The sequence below is a fragment of the Monosiga brevicollis genome, genomic scaffold, assembly GCF_000002865.3.
Source record: "Monosiga brevicollis MX1 MONBRscaffold_16 genomic scaffold, whole genome shotgun sequence".
NCBI classification, from domain to species: domain Eukaryota; class Choanoflagellata; order Craspedida; family Salpingoecidae; genus Monosiga; species Monosiga brevicollis.
Window position 1 is genome coordinate 561949 of NW_001865053.1, and position 16980 is coordinate 578928.

At 54.7% G+C, this 16980-nt stretch overlaps 3 protein-coding genes across 3 annotated transcripts in view; 1 reads left to right on the forward strand and 2 right to left on the reverse strand.

Moving 5' to 3' along the window:
- Nucleotides 1–214: 214 nt before the first annotated feature.
- On the reverse strand, nucleotides 215–2190 carry MONBRDRAFT_26940 (uncharacterized protein; the record flags this gene model as incomplete). The annotated part of the gene is made up of 3 exons (XM_001747374.1): nucleotides 215–1185; nucleotides 1374–1601; nucleotides 1722–2190. 3 exons carry the CDS (start codon nucleotides 2188–2190, stop codon nucleotides 215–217), a joined length of 1668 nt encoding a protein of 555 aa, XP_001747426.1.
- Nucleotides 2191–3628: 1438 nt separating this feature from the next.
- Nucleotides 3629–11232, reverse strand: MONBRDRAFT_33150 (uncharacterized protein). The gene is made up of 33 exons (XM_001747375.1): nucleotides 11094–11232; nucleotides 10812–10945; nucleotides 10685–10720; nucleotides 10451–10581; nucleotides 10283–10367; nucleotides 10036–10192; nucleotides 9817–9883; nucleotides 9618–9744; nucleotides 9419–9535; nucleotides 9102–9185; nucleotides 8924–9010; nucleotides 8782–8837; nucleotides 8614–8693; nucleotides 8431–8470; nucleotides 8206–8288; nucleotides 7968–8118; nucleotides 7554–7629; nucleotides 7285–7434; nucleotides 7032–7142; nucleotides 6813–6926; nucleotides 6646–6722; nucleotides 6201–6324; nucleotides 6092–6139; nucleotides 5741–5926; nucleotides 5542–5647; nucleotides 5446–5517; nucleotides 5144–5295; nucleotides 4943–5047; nucleotides 4633–4755; nucleotides 4444–4528; nucleotides 4279–4346; nucleotides 3940–4146; nucleotides 3629–3844 (listed from the first exon to the last, which is right to left on the reverse strand). Exons 2-33 carry the CDS (start codon nucleotides 10920–10922, stop codon nucleotides 3755–3757), a joined length of 3306 nt encoding a protein of 1101 aa, XP_001747427.1. The 5' UTR covers nucleotides 10923–10945; nucleotides 11094–11232; the 3' UTR covers nucleotides 3629–3754.
- Nucleotides 11233–12075: 843 nt separating this feature from the next.
- The window catches only part of MONBRDRAFT_26942 (uncharacterized protein), a gene marked incomplete at both ends in the record, with an annotated part of 7130 nt that continues 2225 nt past the window's right edge, over nucleotides 12076–16980 (forward strand). Inside the window, 10 exons of the mRNA XM_001747277.1 lie at nucleotides 12076–12120; nucleotides 12146–12446; nucleotides 12574–12675; nucleotides 12822–13369; nucleotides 13456–15447; nucleotides 15547–15699; nucleotides 15772–15945; nucleotides 15995–16045; nucleotides 16338–16550; nucleotides 16731–16901. Of these exons, the coding sequence (XP_001747329.1) occupies nucleotides 12076–12120; nucleotides 12146–12446; nucleotides 12574–12675; nucleotides 12822–13369; nucleotides 13456–15447; nucleotides 15547–15699; nucleotides 15772–15945; nucleotides 15995–16045; nucleotides 16338–16550; nucleotides 16731–16901 (3750 nt within the window). The remainder of the gene's footprint in view (nucleotides 12121–12145; nucleotides 12447–12573; nucleotides 12676–12821; nucleotides 13370–13455; nucleotides 15448–15546; nucleotides 15700–15771; nucleotides 15946–15994; nucleotides 16046–16337; nucleotides 16551–16730; nucleotides 16902–16980) is intronic.

The window sequence follows — 16980 nt, forward strand, 5'->3', positions numbered from 1 at the left end:
TTTGAACCATCGATTAACTCTTTGTGTAAAACTGCGGGCGAGTGCATCCCAAACGACTTTATACATTCGATGCTTCCGGCTCTCGCGCGGAAAGATTTTCCCCAGTTAGCTTCAGCACATACTGTTACTATGTAAACACGCCCACCCGCATGCTCACACCGAGCAAGGGCTTGGCATTTGTCTTTCGTCCGACAACTGCCGAATCACATGCCAGCTACAGGGAGACGGCGACAGTGTAGGCGCCGAGGCTACCATAGTCGGAAGGATAATAGGTGGGGTCTCCTGTGCCCGTGACAAACACGTAGTAGGTGGCTGCAGCAGGCGCAGTAAAGGTGACTTGAGCAAAAGTTTGACCGCCACTGGCTTGCGCCGCCACCGTAGCGCCTGCCGCTGTTTGCACTTCCAGGCCAACATCCAAGTTGTTGCCGTTGGACTGTTCAACGTAGTTGGGATCCACGCGCACGGTGGCTGTGCCTGCGGCTGTGAGGTCAATGCGCCACACATCTACATCATCAGAGGTGCTGATATAGCCTTGCGCCGTGCCCTCGTTGGCCGTGAGGGTGAGAAGGGATGCAGTGGCGATTGTGTCCCCTTCCTCGTCCGAACGATGATTTAGGAGATTGGCAATGATGGCAATATCATCCTCGTCATTCGCGCTGTCAGCCACCCCGTTGAGGCCTTGCGACCATTGGGTCACAGACTTGCCATAGGGTGCGCCCATGATCGGCCCCCAGGAAGTCGGATCGTTGGAGGAACCAATGCCGGTAAAGTACCCTTCGTTGCTGCGGCGGTCGTGTGATAGGCCAAGGTTATGGCCCACCTCGTGGCTGGCGGCGTCGGCAATGTTCTGTGGGTCGCGGGCAAGGTTGTCGTAGTAGACCAGGGCAGGCGAGTAGTTGGGGTGGTAGTACGAGGTGCCATACACGCCTACGTAGGCCACACCACCGGCACCCGCTCCAGAGGGCATGTAGCTGCCGTCTGCCTGAAACTTTGAAGTGATCAAGCAATGTGCCGTGTATTGGTCAAAGGACGCCGGTAGCTCTATCATGGGGGATTGATGGCACGCGGCAAAGTGATAGAAGTGACATGTGTGAGTAAAAGGACTGGCAGCAAACCCAGTTTCTGGACTGGGCTGTCCACCAGGAGATGGCAAGCCGCTCCAGAGGGCATGTAGCTGCCGTCTGCCTGAAACTTTGAAGTGATCAAGCAATGTGCCGTGTATTGGTCAAAGGACGCCGGTAGCTCTATCATGGGGGATTGATGGCACGCGGCAAAGTGATAGAAGTGACATGTGTGAGTAAAAGGACTGGCAGCAAACCCAGTTTCTGGACTGGGCTGTCCACCAGGAGATGGCAAGTGGACGTGAGACAGACCAGTGGTAACGTCGATGTCAAAGGGGGCAAAGTCCTCGGCCATGCGCTCCCAGATTTCAGTGAGTGCCAAGACCTCGTTTGCATTGAAACTGGAGGTGTCGCTATCCAAAGAAAAAGGAAGGGCCTCGAAAGCAGGCCACCCGTATGAGCCCGCCGCCTGAGAATGTCCATCGACATCAATGTAGAGCACATGGGAAGATCCGGGCTTGCTATGCAGTTTGAACACATCTGCACAAGGAATCAGAACCAGGGCATTCGGGTCAGGGTAGGGTGTGCCAAGTTCTGTTCAGGGAGAGGCATGGCGAGTAACAGCAACGCTGACTTGACATGATAGAGGCGACGACATACCAAACTCAGTGGTTGTCGTAGTGGTTGTCGTAGTGGTTGTCGTAGTGGTTGTCGTAGTTGTGGTGGAAGAGGAGGAGGATGAAGTGGTGGTGGTGGTGGGTGGGCCATTGTTGTCATCATCGTCGTCTCCAAACAGCCAGCCAAGGAAGCGGCGCTGGCGGACAGCAGCCTGCAAATCCCAGTTTGGATCAATGGGATCCTCAATGCGGAAGAAGCCAAGCTTGTCAAAGACCATGAGCTTGAGATCGTCGACCTCCACATTGACCTTTTCCAATTGAATCTTGAGATTCGCTCGAGAAGGGGAGCCCAGCAGCGTGCTGAGCAAGGGTAAGTCGAGAAAATCGGCAATGTTGTCGATGGTTACGCGTTGAGTCCCGTCGCGTACGGGCGCGCCGTTCGTGCTTAGAACGCACACCATGGCCAGGATGCAGCCAAGGCGGGCCAAGCTTGATCCCACTGTCATGGTCATGTTGCAGCCCGTTCGATTTGAGAAGGCCCAAAGGCGGCGAGCAAGAGAGAGTGCAGGGTGCACCCTGAACGCAAAAGTGAAAGAGGCCCCAGTGAAGGAGGATGGGAAAAGTAGAAAAATGCCACCCAGATCCGAGATTGAGTCTATTGAACGGTCGTGACTGGCCAGAGACCCCGGACCCCGGACCCTGGACCCCGGACCTGGCAGCCTTTGACCAGGTAAGGTGTGCAGCCCCAGTCTGAGGCGTGCAGCCTCGGTCCTCCCATGGCACCCATCGTTAAATATCAAACTGAAATAAACGATATGACATTGCGAATCTCCGCTTCTCGAGCGCAAGTTTGACAGGCGGCGTCGCGAAACAGTGAGGGGACACCGCGAAGCAGGGCGGGACTCAAGCATATCCACGCCGATTTCCCCATGTTTATTCCCACGTCCCACACGTCCATGTACGTTGTGGCTGGTGTCCCATGCCGAGCAAACTTTGCATCTGTCAGCAAAGAACGAAATGAGTCACCCCCGCGCCGCACCGCGTGCTCCAAGCTCGACTGGTCCACCCTCCTCGCCGCTGCGCTGCCGCCTGATTTGTTGTGGACGCTTCGCCAGGGCACATCTTAGCGTTTGGCCACTACTTGGTCAACCCTGGTGGTCCCCGCGCCCACCCTTGACCTGAGCAATCGTCAAGGAATTAATTGTCCGCCAGCCTGCTTTGACGTGTCCCTCGAGCTTTTGGAAACGAACAATTGACTCTTGTAAGCGTGCAGTGGGCGGGCATGCTCCGTACCGGCTTGAAACGTCCCCACCCATAGCAGACAGATCCCACCCCTGCATGCCGCCGGTTCCCTAAAGCACGCTCTTTTCAGACACAATTTCACATGTTGACCCCATTGACATGCATGCTGTTAGCAAAAAAAAAAAAAAGACTTTCGGCGTCATCACTTTTGGTGTTGGGTGACGTTGATGCCTTGAATGCCAAAAAAATGAGGACAAGGGATGCTGTGTGATCGTCGACCAGTAATCAAACAGAAGAAAGAATGACCTATGGATGACAAAAATTAACTTTTTTTTTGGTATGGCAACCTTCTCTGCTGTGGCTTCTTCCATAACCAGTTTGATGGCTTCCTGAGCTTGGATGGCTTTATGGCGCTTCATAGATGGCACCTTCCATCTGGATATGAGATTAATTAACATCCGGAGTGCACATGCAAGGGGAAGACCAAAAGGAAGGGTTGTCTGTTCCCAAATGCTACCCCAGACACTCCACTGTGAACCTTGGCACAAGGCCTGGCATTGAGGCATTGCAAGGCAGCGCAGGGTGAGGATCAGACCGACCTCATTGACGGACCCACTTGATGTCTGTGGCAAGGTGCGCGTCTCGAGTGCAAGGGGAAGACGAATAAATTAATGCACTCTGCGTTGGTCCCAATTGCTGTTGACATGTGAATATGTGATTGAATTTTTCCAATGAGAACCAAGATCCCATCACTACATGCAACTGGAACTAGATCCGGAACATATTGACATCCAGGGCAAGTGCGACTAAAACCAGCTCATAAGTCTGCCGGACTCAAGCATCAATGACGTGTTCGATGCCCTCGCCCACAGTCAAGCGTGCACTTTTGTCGTCTTGATAATCGAGACGAATCGAGTTCAGAACCTATCACAAAGCGGTTCCGGTGTAAGAAACCGAAAGGCGGAAAATCCCCAGTGTTTTAAGAAGAGGGCTGTCCAGCGAAATGTCAAGCATCGCACCTGGCGCATCGGCATCTTTGAGATGGCGGCGTCCTGAATTGTTGCCTCCTTAACTAGCTTGCATGCACCGCCTCCCAGAATGCCAAACATATGGTGTGACAAGTGCCAGAAACGAACGCAGCGATCTGCCAGCGAGAAGGTCACCAAGTGCTTGCACTTGGAATCCAAGGCCACAGCTGTGGCCGCATGCTCGTGCGCCACAAACTCCTAAAAAGTTGAACGAACGTCCAAAGAGGAACAAAAACGAAGGCAAACATCAGAGGCTAGTCTTACACAAGGTCCATCAACTTGTGATTGTGCGTTGAGACTAAAATTGTGCAAGATTAAGGAGTGACGTACATGCCACAGAGCGCCGTTCTTGCCGTCGTAAATGGCCACCGAACCGTCGGTCAGGCCCACCACAACACCTGAAGCGTTCATGGACGCACCGACCGTGCAGTGAGCGAGCATGTCAGAGTAGAGATGGCACTGCCTGGACTAGCATTCGATCACTCGATCACTCACGTGCCACGCCGTTGGCACCAGAAGCAGACTTGACATCTAGCATGGGATAGACCGATTTCATGTCCATCAGCATGGCTTGGGCCACCTGGCAAAGTAGCGTAGGGAGGAGGCACGGAAATGAGCATCCTCGATAAGCAAACAATCCACAACCCAGGCTCCATGCTACCAGGCAATGCCACTTGATCTCACCGTTTTACAAGCATCCTTGGAAACGTGGTCGGATGGGTTGAGCGTGTGAAGAACCACATCGACCACCTTGCTCAGCTGAGGGATGAGCACCACAGGCCGCTCCTGGACCATTCGCCGAAGCACCTGCCATACGGAACCACCACCCGCAATCCCGACGTGAGACGGTGCGCACCAAGCCGGAACGCAGAAGGGAAGCAGGAGCGCAGACCGACGGAGAGCACATCAAGCAATGATATGAAAAAGTAAGACGTCGTGGCCCAGGCCTGGATACCAACAACCAATGTCATGCCTGACGCCTTTGGCAGCTCACCTTGAGTGTGCCCTCGGGATAGCCACCCTGCTGTGACTGGTGCATGAGATAACCCACTGCTGAAGCAAAGGCGACAGGACAATCTTTTGCAATTGACCCCAGCGCCTAAATCAAGCATGCCGCTGAGACAATACAAAGTTCTTCAACACTGCAAGGACTGTACTCCACCCCTGCGATTTGTGCATCTGGAAAAGTACTCACATCGTTGCAGGCCTTGGCCAAACGAGGGTGGCCTTGTGTAGTCAACATGACCAAAAAGCCCATGACCTTGAAGGTCTGAAAGCCTTCCAACAGTTGAAAGCTTGTAAAGGCAACCGCCATAGCCATGGTCGCTTGACACCGCTGCGATATGCCTATAGCCCACGAGAGATGATAGAATAAGGACATGGTTTTGAAAAAAAATGAACTCGCGCCAGCACGTGATTGTGCTCAGAGCCCTCGGTCGTCGTGTGAGAGTGCGTTGTGCATCGGTTCCATGGGAGGGGCGCAGCTTCACAGCGTACCAGCGCTCGTGTCTTCCAGCAAGTGTTGCAGCACGTTGTAGAGCTGAGACAAGAGCTCTGTTGGGACCGCCCCTGGTTGCAGGTGCGTCAAGATACATAACAACAATATGCTCTCCGCCTCATCATCTGTAATGGGTCGGTAGGAGGAAGGCACGTCACCACGGAGCTGTGCCAGCAGCTTCTTGACCACAGCATTCTCCACCTGTAAAAAAAAAAAAATCAGGAGGGGGCGTCAGGCGGTGAAAATATCGCGAGGCGGACGCTTTGCGGCGCAGCGTAGGTTGCTTAAACGCACCGAGCGAAAGCTGTCGAGCATGAGCATGTGCGCAGCCTCCAAGAGATCAGAGCAGCGATGCTGCCAGTATTGGGCCAGCATGCGAACATCACGCGGAGGCGCGTTTTGATGTAGATCGGAATGCACTGCATAAAGCGACGTCACTTGCAGCCACAAGGCCTCCAGACGCCCGTCCAAGGCTGCACGCTGAAGGTTAAAAAAAAAAAAAAAAAAAAAAAAAAAAAAAAAAAAAAAAAAAAAAAAAAAAGAGCAATAACAAGGCTCAAACAAGTCAGTTTGACAGCGTGCAGAGCCTGGTCGCACATCTAAATGTCACGGCTTAAGATCCCAGCCCCCGCATGTAGCACCAACCGAGCGCGCGTGCGTTACTGAGCAAATTGCCATGAGCCGTGTGGTGCTCTAATCCACATCAAGGCAGGGGCAGGTCATGTGAGTTAACAAAAATTCAGAGAATGCTTACCGCTGTGCCTTTAACGGTTTCAGTATTGGACTGGCCGGTCTCATGCTTACCAGCGCCGGGGATAGCTGCCACGCCCGCTTGAGATCTTGACTGGGCAACAACAGGCTCATGCGGTCGCCGCGGCCTAGGAACGTGGCCAGAGCCATTCGTCAGCTAGCACAACAATAAACAAGCAAAAAAGGGATTCATACACAGAGCCATCCGCACCAATTTGGCCTATAGTCAACCCTGTGGCTGGGCCTAATTGCTTGAGCTCGGCCAAGGTGCCATGCAGCACTTGCACAGTATCGTCCCATTCAATGAGCATGGATACAACGCAGTCAAGCAGTACGCCAAGCTCGACTCGGTGCCGCTGCGCGCTCCTATATTCCAGCAAGAGGCTTGGTGAGCACTAGGCCAAACCCCCACTACACCAATTTGCATCGAGAGGCAGGGTCTAACATACCGATCGCGCGGACCACGAGCAAAAAGGGCATCAATCACCTCCACTAAACGCTCAATGTCTAGAATGGTCGTCAGCAGCTATTGGCTCACCATACACGTTGGGGTGAGGAGAGGCATCGCATGACCCATCCGAGAGTAAATCGAGCCGTCGGCGCCCAATGCACGCACCAACGAGTTGGGCTTAGCCTTGAGTCCTAGTCGCACCACAACTGGAGCTAGAATGTATGGCTCAGCGCGTGGCCGAGTGGATCGTTGACCAATTTCAAAGATGTCTCGGGCCGTCTACCAACGAACAATGTCATTGACCGCATGTATCAACATATTCATATGTCGCCACCATTATAGACCAGGGCATGGGCGAGCTCGGGAAGGAAAAAAAGCACGTACTTTGCCAGCGGCCGTGCTCTCGAGCTGCGTCGACGACAGCTGCCAAATGTACACCATCCCATTGTTGCACTCGACCAACAAAAAGTCATCCTCGGCCATCCAGCGCAGACGCTGTCGCCACCACCCATCACAAAGTGGACACGCGATGTGAGATACACGTCTTTTAAATACACGTGTGCGCAAGAAGGGAGTACAATCAGCATCTTTGAGCCATGAAAGATACAAAGCTTAAAACAAAGAGGGACAGACGCACCGAAATGGGGTAGGCATGCCCAGCCAATCGAGCAGCACAGATGCCTTTGTCAATGTCGTAGATACAGACAGAGTTGTCGCCGTTGATGGCGGCCACACAGTTGCGCCAGCGTGGGAGGAGCCCCTCGTGGGTATTGCTTAGACGCAAAATCTAGTGTGGGGGCAGCCCAGACAATCGAACAATTCCACCAGAGCCCAAACATGAGGACTGGGTGTGGAGGGTGGGCCAAGGAGCAAAGGAGCCAATCAGTCAGACGAACTGAGACGCACCTCTCCCGCTTGGTTGGCTAGTCGATGGATGAGCGTGCCAGTCTCAACATTCCAGACGCCAATGGTGCAGTCTGTGCTGCCCGTCACCAGCAATGGGCGGCCAGGCCGTGGTACCAACATGCATGTGACAGCACCTATAATCGACCGCATTGTACCGTCAAATCACAGGTTTTTTTTCCAAAATGCACGACAAAGTTGCGCCAACGTCACAAGATGAAGGCTGACGACTTGCCGGTATGAGCAGCAAAGCGGCGAGGAGGCGCAAGCTTCAAAGTGTTCCAGTGCACTCGGGCCTGTGGTGCTCCGATATTTCTGTAAAGAATGTGGGATACGATTGTGGTCCAGTTGAGTCATGAGCAACCCGTGGCAAACCCCGACCCAATGCCGAGCGGGAGGGGCGGATGGTTGACATACTGGAGTAGCATGGCCAACAGCGAGCCGATAACAATATGTCCGGTATCAGTACCAAAACACAAGAGGGGGTTCACCTCACTCTCCACGGCGACGGTCGTAAAGCAGGTCATGCTGTCACCCGTCTTGAGCCACTTGAAGCCATGCTGAAAGTCTATATCAAAGGGCAGACTCGGCGGCATGAGGTGCGATCAATCCCTCGAACATCATCCTAATGGCTCGCAAATGGTTTCGGCCTTACTCTTCCAAGCGTCGCTCAGCGATCCCTCGGCAATCACATCATTGTCAGATACGGCCGCAGCCTCGGTCGCTGGCTTGCTGTCCCTGGAGATTATCCATTTTGCAAACCACCAGACAGGCGACACCACTCCGTGTGAGTCTCATATCTGAGCAGGAGGGAGCTTTTTGCGTATAGGATAGGAACAATGATCCAGGCGATTGGGCAGGCTTGGCTATTGAGACGCACAGTGAAGTGTTGGGCTGAGCACCTCGGCTTACGATCCGGCCTACCGTAAACAAATGCCCAGACGAGGTTAGTGCGCGACTCCCGAAAAAAAAAAAAAAAAAATAAATAAATAAATAAAACAAAACAAAAACAAAAAAAATCAAAGAGTGGTTCTGGCATGAGCCTGCGCAAACCGTCACACACCGCGCCGAGCGGCCACCAAATCAAGACAGGTTGATCCCACACGGACGTGTCCATCCCCATGGCTCGTGGCGACCAGCCATCTATTGAAAGTCAAGCGCATGACTCGTCATGAGCAGCCTGGGTCGACGACAACTAGTGGTGTCAACAAAGGCTACCACATAAACTGACGGTTCAGACGGGGCGCGTGCCGCAACGACGGTGATCTGTGTGCCTGGAACGTTGTCCTAAGTGGTTGTCAAATGTGAAATGAGACCATCTGGCATGGGCAAACCTTTGGTGCTGATGGGGACCAGAGCACACACACCCCTACCTGGCGAAAGTCGGTAGTTTCGGAGGCAATGGAAAGCACGGCAAAGTCTTCGTGCAATTCACAAGGTCGACCAGACGACCGTGCTTGCTGCACGCAGATCCAAGGCAATGAGTGCGAAAAGCGTCTGAGGTTTCTTCGGCCTGAAAAGGCTTGGATTCGATAATACAAGGATACGTACCTGCTGCCCCACGATGCGAACGAGATCTGCTTGGAAGTGAGGACTCTTGCCCACAGGCAACTGATATCGATGTACATGGTTGCTCTAACACACACACACACACACACACACACACACACACACACACACACACACAGACTCGATGAAAGAAGGAGGCGCGGACACGCTGCTGTTGGACACGCACCGCAAACAAAATCCAACACAACAACAACAACCTCCGACCACCCCCCCCCCCCCCCCCCCTAAATAAAAGAAAAAACTGTGGTCTGGGCAGCCTATCAAGTAGGCTTTGATTTTGGCCCCTCGCCCCGACTCACCGCGGTCCAGCACAAGACACTGCTTCCCTGTGCAAAGCGTGCGCCCAACCAAGCGCCATCGTTCATGCCAGGGGTGGGGATGGTGCACGCGGCAGCAAGGTCTGGCATGGTGTAAATCTGGAAATGGAGTGGCGGTCTCAATGTCAGCAGGATCGCGTGCCGGACTGGGCCGTGACGACGGTCGCAGAGAAGGGCAGACCTGAATTTCTTCCTTGGTCACAACCAGGAGGGTAGACTTGTTGTGAGGGTTCCAGGCAATGGCGCGCACACCGCGACAGCGCAGGCGCACGTAGTCCAGGGGCTGTGTCTCTCCTCCATGAAAAGTGCTGGCAATCATGAAAGGAAAGGTAAGGACTGAGTCAAACTAGTCAACGAAAAGAGGCTGACCATGGTCGAACCTGTGAGCTGCAGGGAAGAGGGCCAACACGCCCGAAGTCGTAACACCTGCAATGGCATCCAGGGCGCCTGCGGATTGTATCATTCCGTTTGAGTATGATGGGTGTAGACGCAAGCTGAGTGAGTTGGTGGGACTGCAACTAGGGCGAGCCCAAAAAGGGGAGCTTATCACATGCAGTATGCAGTGGCAGGGTGCAGGTGTAAAGCGAAGAGTGGCCCACCTTCGCCGTTGGCTATTTCGACATGGCAGCTGCAGGAGTACCACTCTGGCTGATCGGCTAGACTGAGGTGGTGGACAATGCTTCCTGAAGTAAGCTCAAGGATTGCAATATCATCAAAATGGCCTGCCAAGGCGGCAAAGTGTCCATTGCCCAGCATCTGCACATGTTCCACATTGTCAATTCAATCATGAGGTGGTGGGTGGGTCAAGATGGATGTCAAAGAAATAACCGGACAAACAAATCTCACCGTGACGCTGGTGCACGAGCCCTCGAGTAAATTAGGGGAGCTAGACACGACGCGACCGTCGCGAGGGTCCACCACAAAGATGGAGCTGGCATGGAGGAGGCATGACCAACGATGAGTGGGCTTGACGCAAAGGACAGGCGTGCTTGGAAGAGATGCCGCTCGTCTTACCCATCGGCTGTGGTGCACATGACTGCTGACTCGCGCGGGCGGCCCTCCAGATCTGGATGATGGTCATACCAGCAGTCTGAGATGGTCACGACGGCATCTGTGCCCAAGATGACAAAGCTCAGGGGCACTGTCTGTGCCCGTGCGAGCAAGGTTGTGAAAAGAAGTGAGGCCACGAAAGCAAGGCTCAAACAAGTGCATGGCACTGCGTCGCTGAAGAGCGCTTAAAAGACGCACCTGGTGTGCATCGGCATCGAGGGACCATGTACAGAGCTAAGAACGTCTCAGGCATCATGCAGGGGGAGGGGGCGAGGCGTGAGCATGTGGTTCCTGCCTCAAGACAGCGTGAAACTGGCTCCAATACCTGGCCAGTGTGGCTGCCAGTAATGATGAACTTGCGATCATGTGTCACGGTGAGGGCAGACACGCGATGCACTGGAGGCGTGGCCGCCCACAGTGTCAGGGGCACCTTCATGATGCTCGGCGGCGCAAAACCGTCTACCATGACATGTATGAGACGAGGCAAAGGAGCGGCAATAAGCAGGAACAAGAATTGCAACCCGGCACAGCGTGGCCAGAGGATGCTGCGCATGATGCACGCTCGGCCGGTGCTTGACTTCGTGTCTCCTCCATTCTGGCGACGTACCTAAAGTGAACGATCAATGCACGCCACGTCTTACTGTCTTGACCCCGCCTCGTAACCACAACCCACCAACCGCGTATGCTTAGTCTCCTCAAAACAGCATCAAGAGCCAGAGTCCAAACACCCAAGTGACCCCCGAGCGACCGAGCAAAGGGCCAGTCCAGCCAGGCAGCAGGAGCAACTGTGTAGTGTGTGTGTGAGAATCTCTCTGTGTGTGAGAATCTCTCTCTCTCTTTCTGTCTCGCCTCTCTCTCCTCTCTCTCTCTTACCACTTCTCTCTCTCTCTCTTTATTTCTCTCTGACCAAACCAATTCACTCTCTCTCTTCTCTCTGTCTGCTATCTGGTGTGTTTGCTTAAAATAACTTATACACCTTGGATCTAAATAAGCGTATTGTCATCAAATGATGTTTTTTTTCTTTCTTTCTCCTTTTGTTTTCCTCAAGAGTAGTGACGACGACGCGACGACGACGACGACGCTGCCGCTGACTCTCGGTGTTGTTGGTGAGTGCGTGTGCGGAGCTGTTGTAGGGGAGCTGTCGGGTGTCGAGGGGCTGGGGTTGATGCGGTGGTGGTGCATCTGAGGCGGAGGAGGGAGAGGAATGCCTGGTAGATGGTGTAAATCGTGGCAAAGGGCGGGGTTGCAACACCTGCGGGCTCATGTTTGCGATTGTTGTGGCAGAGTCTTTGAACCTCCCGTCCTCTTTGAGCTCCCTCGCCTTGATCCCGTGCTTGCGGTATATGCTGGCCGTGTTTCCAGTAGCCTTGAGCACATCCAGTTGCTGTTCTCGCAAACAGGCGGCCAAGTCGGCGCCGTCTCTCCTGAAGCGCGGCCCACGGGACCGCCCAGCATCTGCACATGGTCTCATGTGTGGGTAATGCCCAGACAAAGTTTCGAGCCTTGGGCACTCGAGTGGCGACCACCGTTGCTCCTGTTGGATGCGCTCCCTTCTGTGGCTGTTTGATTTCTCGCCTTGCTCGACAAACATGAAGAGACGTTCCTGGTCAGCGGCGGTCGTCCTCGGGGCCCTTGTGACGGCCCTGCTCACCGCCTCAGTACGTGCCATCACTTCAAACCCCCGGCATGCCGACAGACACAGACATACACCTTATCTTCTTTCAAAGGCCCTGCGTCCGCTTGAAGCTCACCGCCACCACCGCTATCCTACCCTCTCTACAGCCCGTCGACGCATACTCGACTGGGGTACCCGAGAGCGTGTGTGAGCTGGGTCTGATCCCTCGCTCACACGCCCCTCTGGAGACGCGCGAGCTCTCGGCAGTTCCCTTCAACATTAGCCTCCAAGGCCTCAACACACACTTTATCATCGACGCCTACCACCCAGACACAACCTATGACCGTGCGGCCCGCCCTTACTCGCTTGCTCGCCCACCATGCTTGGCCAACACGTTTCCAACTTACTGCCGTCATTTGCCCTCCTGACTGCTCAACCCTCCTGCCTGCTTGGGCCTTGTGGGAAAATGCAGTCAACCTGCGCTCCTTGACGCGTGAGCAACTCATGTCAGCCTGGCTCATCCACGATCTCTCCGGCTTTCCCAGCTTCCGTGAAGCCAATCGCACCGATCCCGGTACGATAGGTGCATGCACGCGTCTTGTCATTGCTGTGTGTCTCCGGCACACCGGTGCTTCACCTCAACCCGTCATGTATGGCGCGTGTCGCGAACTTTGGCTCCAAGGACCTCCATCTTACCGCTGACATGATCTGCCATCCTAGATGCTGAGTTCCCCGATCTCGTCTCCAACTATCTTGCACCAGCGGATCAATTGCGCTGCAATGGATCAGCTGTTTCACATCGCGCCGAACCCGGGTTCTTGGATCGATCGCGCATGTTTCAATGGCTTCGCTTCTCCGTGCGCAGCCCTCCCGCGACCGAGGCGCCAGAACTGTGGCGCTTTCGCATCACCATGATGTTTATGCGTCCACAAGGCCTCGGCTATGAACTAACGCCCATCAATGCCACCACCAAGCTACCCCTTAACCAAGACAGTTTCATTGTCAAGTTTGTCGTGCCGCGCTATCGAGCCCCAGCTGCCCCGACATGCCTGACAGAGACTTCTTTGGTCTGCACCGTCTTGAATACTCGACGCCGATGCGACGCCGTCAAGCTGGCTCGCTGCTCGGGCCGCGTCCAAGCTGCCACCGAGCTGAATGACACGGTACTTTTCGGAACAGCTGACCATATTGTGGAGACCGACCCCACCATGACCAGTGTTCATCGCACCACCACCCACGACCTGGGCCTGGTGCAACATATTGACGTGGTACGCCTCGCATCTCCAGTGGCTTGACAACACCAATTCCGCCTGTGCTGCACTTCACAGATTCTTTGCAACTTTGCGAGTGGCAGGTGGACCAGAACGACCCATTCGCCTGTGGCTTAGGTCAAGGGGTTCCAAGATGTCGCAACCTCCAGCTCAACTCATCCGACCTAGCGCTTGCCAACCCCTCTTGGATGGGAACAAGCGTCGTTCCCCGCATGGCCAATTACACGGGTGCCCTCCTTCGAAAAGGTGACCGCCTTTTTGTCGGACATAGCCTCAACGAGGTGCCCGGCTATCGAAACCCGGCCACGGTACTTGGCGAAGTTCGCATGCAGGATCGCTACACCAACTGGGTGTACAACTACAGCTTCAAGGACTCGTCCTCCACCTACCTCTTCAACAATCTTCATCGCTCCATCAACACGCAGGCCGATACACGTGGAGGGTGGATCTATCAACCGGGATCAACCACACCTTGGCGAATGTCCAACTTCCACGACATCTGGGCGCGCAACGGCTACGTGTACACCATCAGCACACTTTTTGACAATCTGTACCAAGTCTATCGCAACATTGCCACCCGCGTCTGCGAGGATGAGGGGTCAGCCGGCCCACCACGCGGTAACTACTACCGCAGTTTTGTGCGCACCGACGTGGTGTGTGCCAGCCCGGATGGGTCCTTCACCCTGGATACGCTGGTGTCTGCCCATGCTGCTCGCCAAGAGCCCGGTGCTGGTGTCGACCCCAACGTCTACACCCTTTTCACTGGGCCCACAGGATTTGGTATTTGCGCGTTCAACTACACGAACCGTAGCGGCATTGACTACGAGATGGCGTATCGCATTGACACGACTGCCAACCCCAGTTTCCGGCTCGGCCTCTTTGATGCCGTGCCCTTCAGCTGCGACCGTGACGACGTGCTTGCTCTCAATTTGTACCGGCTTCGCAATGAAGGGATGGACTCGGACCCCCTCCGCGATGGCTACGTTGGTTCCCACCCACCCCTCTTCTTTGAAAAAACAGCCAATAAGCCGCTCAAGTTGGCGACCATGACCCTACCCATGCCCGGAAATGGCTTCCTGGATCTGGTCGCTGTTCTCTTCAACAACGGTCGACTCAACCGTTATGCACTCTCCAATGCCCGCGACGCTCTCCGCCTTTATGAGTCTACCGACCTATCGCTGACAGGGACGCCAATGTCTTTGCAGGCCCTGCCCAAGCTACGCCGCTTGCTGGTTTCCAGCGACGAAGAAATACTCAACCTGCCGTTTGCTGGCTGCGAGCGCCATGATACGTGCAATGATTGCATGCACAGCCTGCACCCGGCGTGTGGCTGGTGCTCGACCACTGCTACGTGCGCCACGTTTGAGGACTGCCAGCACAACAACAGTGCCTGGCGTTTGGCTCAAGCGAGTGCCGACGGCACCTGCCCCGCCACATTTGATCAAATCACGGTTGCAGTACAAGAGCGCGGTAACACGTCGCTCCTTGTGCATTACGAGGCCGGCTTTGCCGCTGCAGGCGCCGATTCCTCTGCAACAGATGTACACGTCCGCAGCTCAAGTATCTTGGTCAACGGAATGGTTTGGACATCTGTCAGCTGGAATCCCAACGCCAGTACTGCCAGTGGCACCGCACTGGTCTCAAATCTGCAACCCGCTTTGACCTATCAGCTGCAAGTGGATCTGCACACCAACGGCGGTGTGGTGAGAGGAGAAACGGTGAATGCCCGGACCCGCATGGGTCGTCCATCAACGCCATTAAACCTGACCGCCACGGCGATATCCGCAACGGGCATCACATGGTCATGGCGTCCACCGCTTCAACCGCGTGGCAACCTCAGTCACTACGACCTTTGGCGCAACACTACGCGTCTGTGCTGCGCCGATGCGGACACGACGACGTTTACTGACTCAGGGCTGACACCCTACACCCATTATGTGTACTCGCTAACCGCAAGCACAGTGGACGAGCAAGTTGAACTCACAAGCCCCAGTGCCGTGGCTTACATCCAAACGCTGACCGCCGTGCCTCCACAAGCCGCTGTTCCAGTCGTATCTGCCATCACTTCATCATCTGTACGCTTCTGTTCCCTACCAACTATTGCTCCTACTCACTGTTCGTACTGGGCCATGCATGACTGTTCAAGGGCACCCTCACCTTCACCTTGCTGACAGGCTATTCTGGCGTGGAACATGACTGCGGGGATCAATGGTCCCATCACCAGTCATGAAGTCTATCTCAACAGCACACTCGTGTTCTCATCGGCCCTTGACCCCACGGCTACATCCTATTCTCTGGCTGGCTTGACAGCGCAGACAGTCTATGCTGTGCGTGCACCCCGTCATTGACTATGCAGCTGGCCCTGGTATCTCTTCAACTCACAAAGCCACGTGTCATAGGCCACAATCGTCGCCCGCACAACTGCCGGTCCCGGGCTGCCATCCAGTGCCGCCATTTTTACCACGCTGCCCAAGGCCTTGCCGCAGGTCACCAACATCTCGGTCGCCGACTCAGCGGAAGGTGCCAAGGTTCGTAGTGCTACTCGACCAGATGCTCCGAGTCTGCGCAAGAACGTATGTCCTTTCTTAGTATGATGTTTTTTCGTGGTGCATATTTGCTCAGATTGTCTGGGTGTCGCCGGACCCTTCTTTGAGCTCGGCCGTAGCGTTCGAGGTATGCAAACTCGCAACGATTCGTCGCGTCTTCTGATATTTCAGGACCGTGGCAGAGCCGCCATGTTGTTCCGGGATGTGTTCAACACACACACACACACACACACACACACACACACACACACACACACACACACACACACACACACACACACCGATTCAACGCCCCATGCTGATGAAGATTGTCAATGTAGGTGGTAGCGTCTTACAATAGTGGCAGCTGGGTGTCGCTGGGTACCACTTTAAGCCCATCATTTATTGATACGGGCCGGCCTGCGTGCAGCGTCATCCAGTATCGGATACGTTTGGTGGGTTTAAAGCAACAAGGGCCGCTGAGCCCACCTGTGAGCCTGGCGAGTGAGCCTAGCGTGCCTTTGGCACCAGCTGCGCCCTACCTGGTGGGCACCGTCGTGCAGGGCAATGGCGTCCTGGCTTGGAATGCCACAGTGTGCGGCCTTGTGCGCTATGTGCTTCTACAACGCCTCAATGGAGGTGACTGGACGGAGGTGAGATGCGCCAGCCAGAGGTGGTTTGATTGGTGTGGGAGGGGCTCAATGTGTTTTTAATCAACCCCTCCCCTCCCCACACTTTTCTTTTTGTTTGTTTTCGTTTGCATCGCTCATATCCTGGCCGGCCTGACTTGCCGAATGCGTTCGTGGGTGGATTTGCTGGACAAATTCGGCTAGGTCTGCTGCACCGGTTTGAATCGGTTGCGTCCGCTGTACGAGTTTTCTGGGCTGGCCTTGGGAGCGGGCGTCGAGTGGGCCCTGCGACTTCAAGTTGAACGCTTTGCAGTGCTCGAGTCATCGCCCACTAGTATCGCACTTGCCATGACCCTTCCTGACGTACCAACCCAAGTATGCATCTCAAACGCTCGCCGAGAAATGCATTCGTGCGCACTGATTGTTGCTTACCCTTCATGCACGGGCTTCCCCC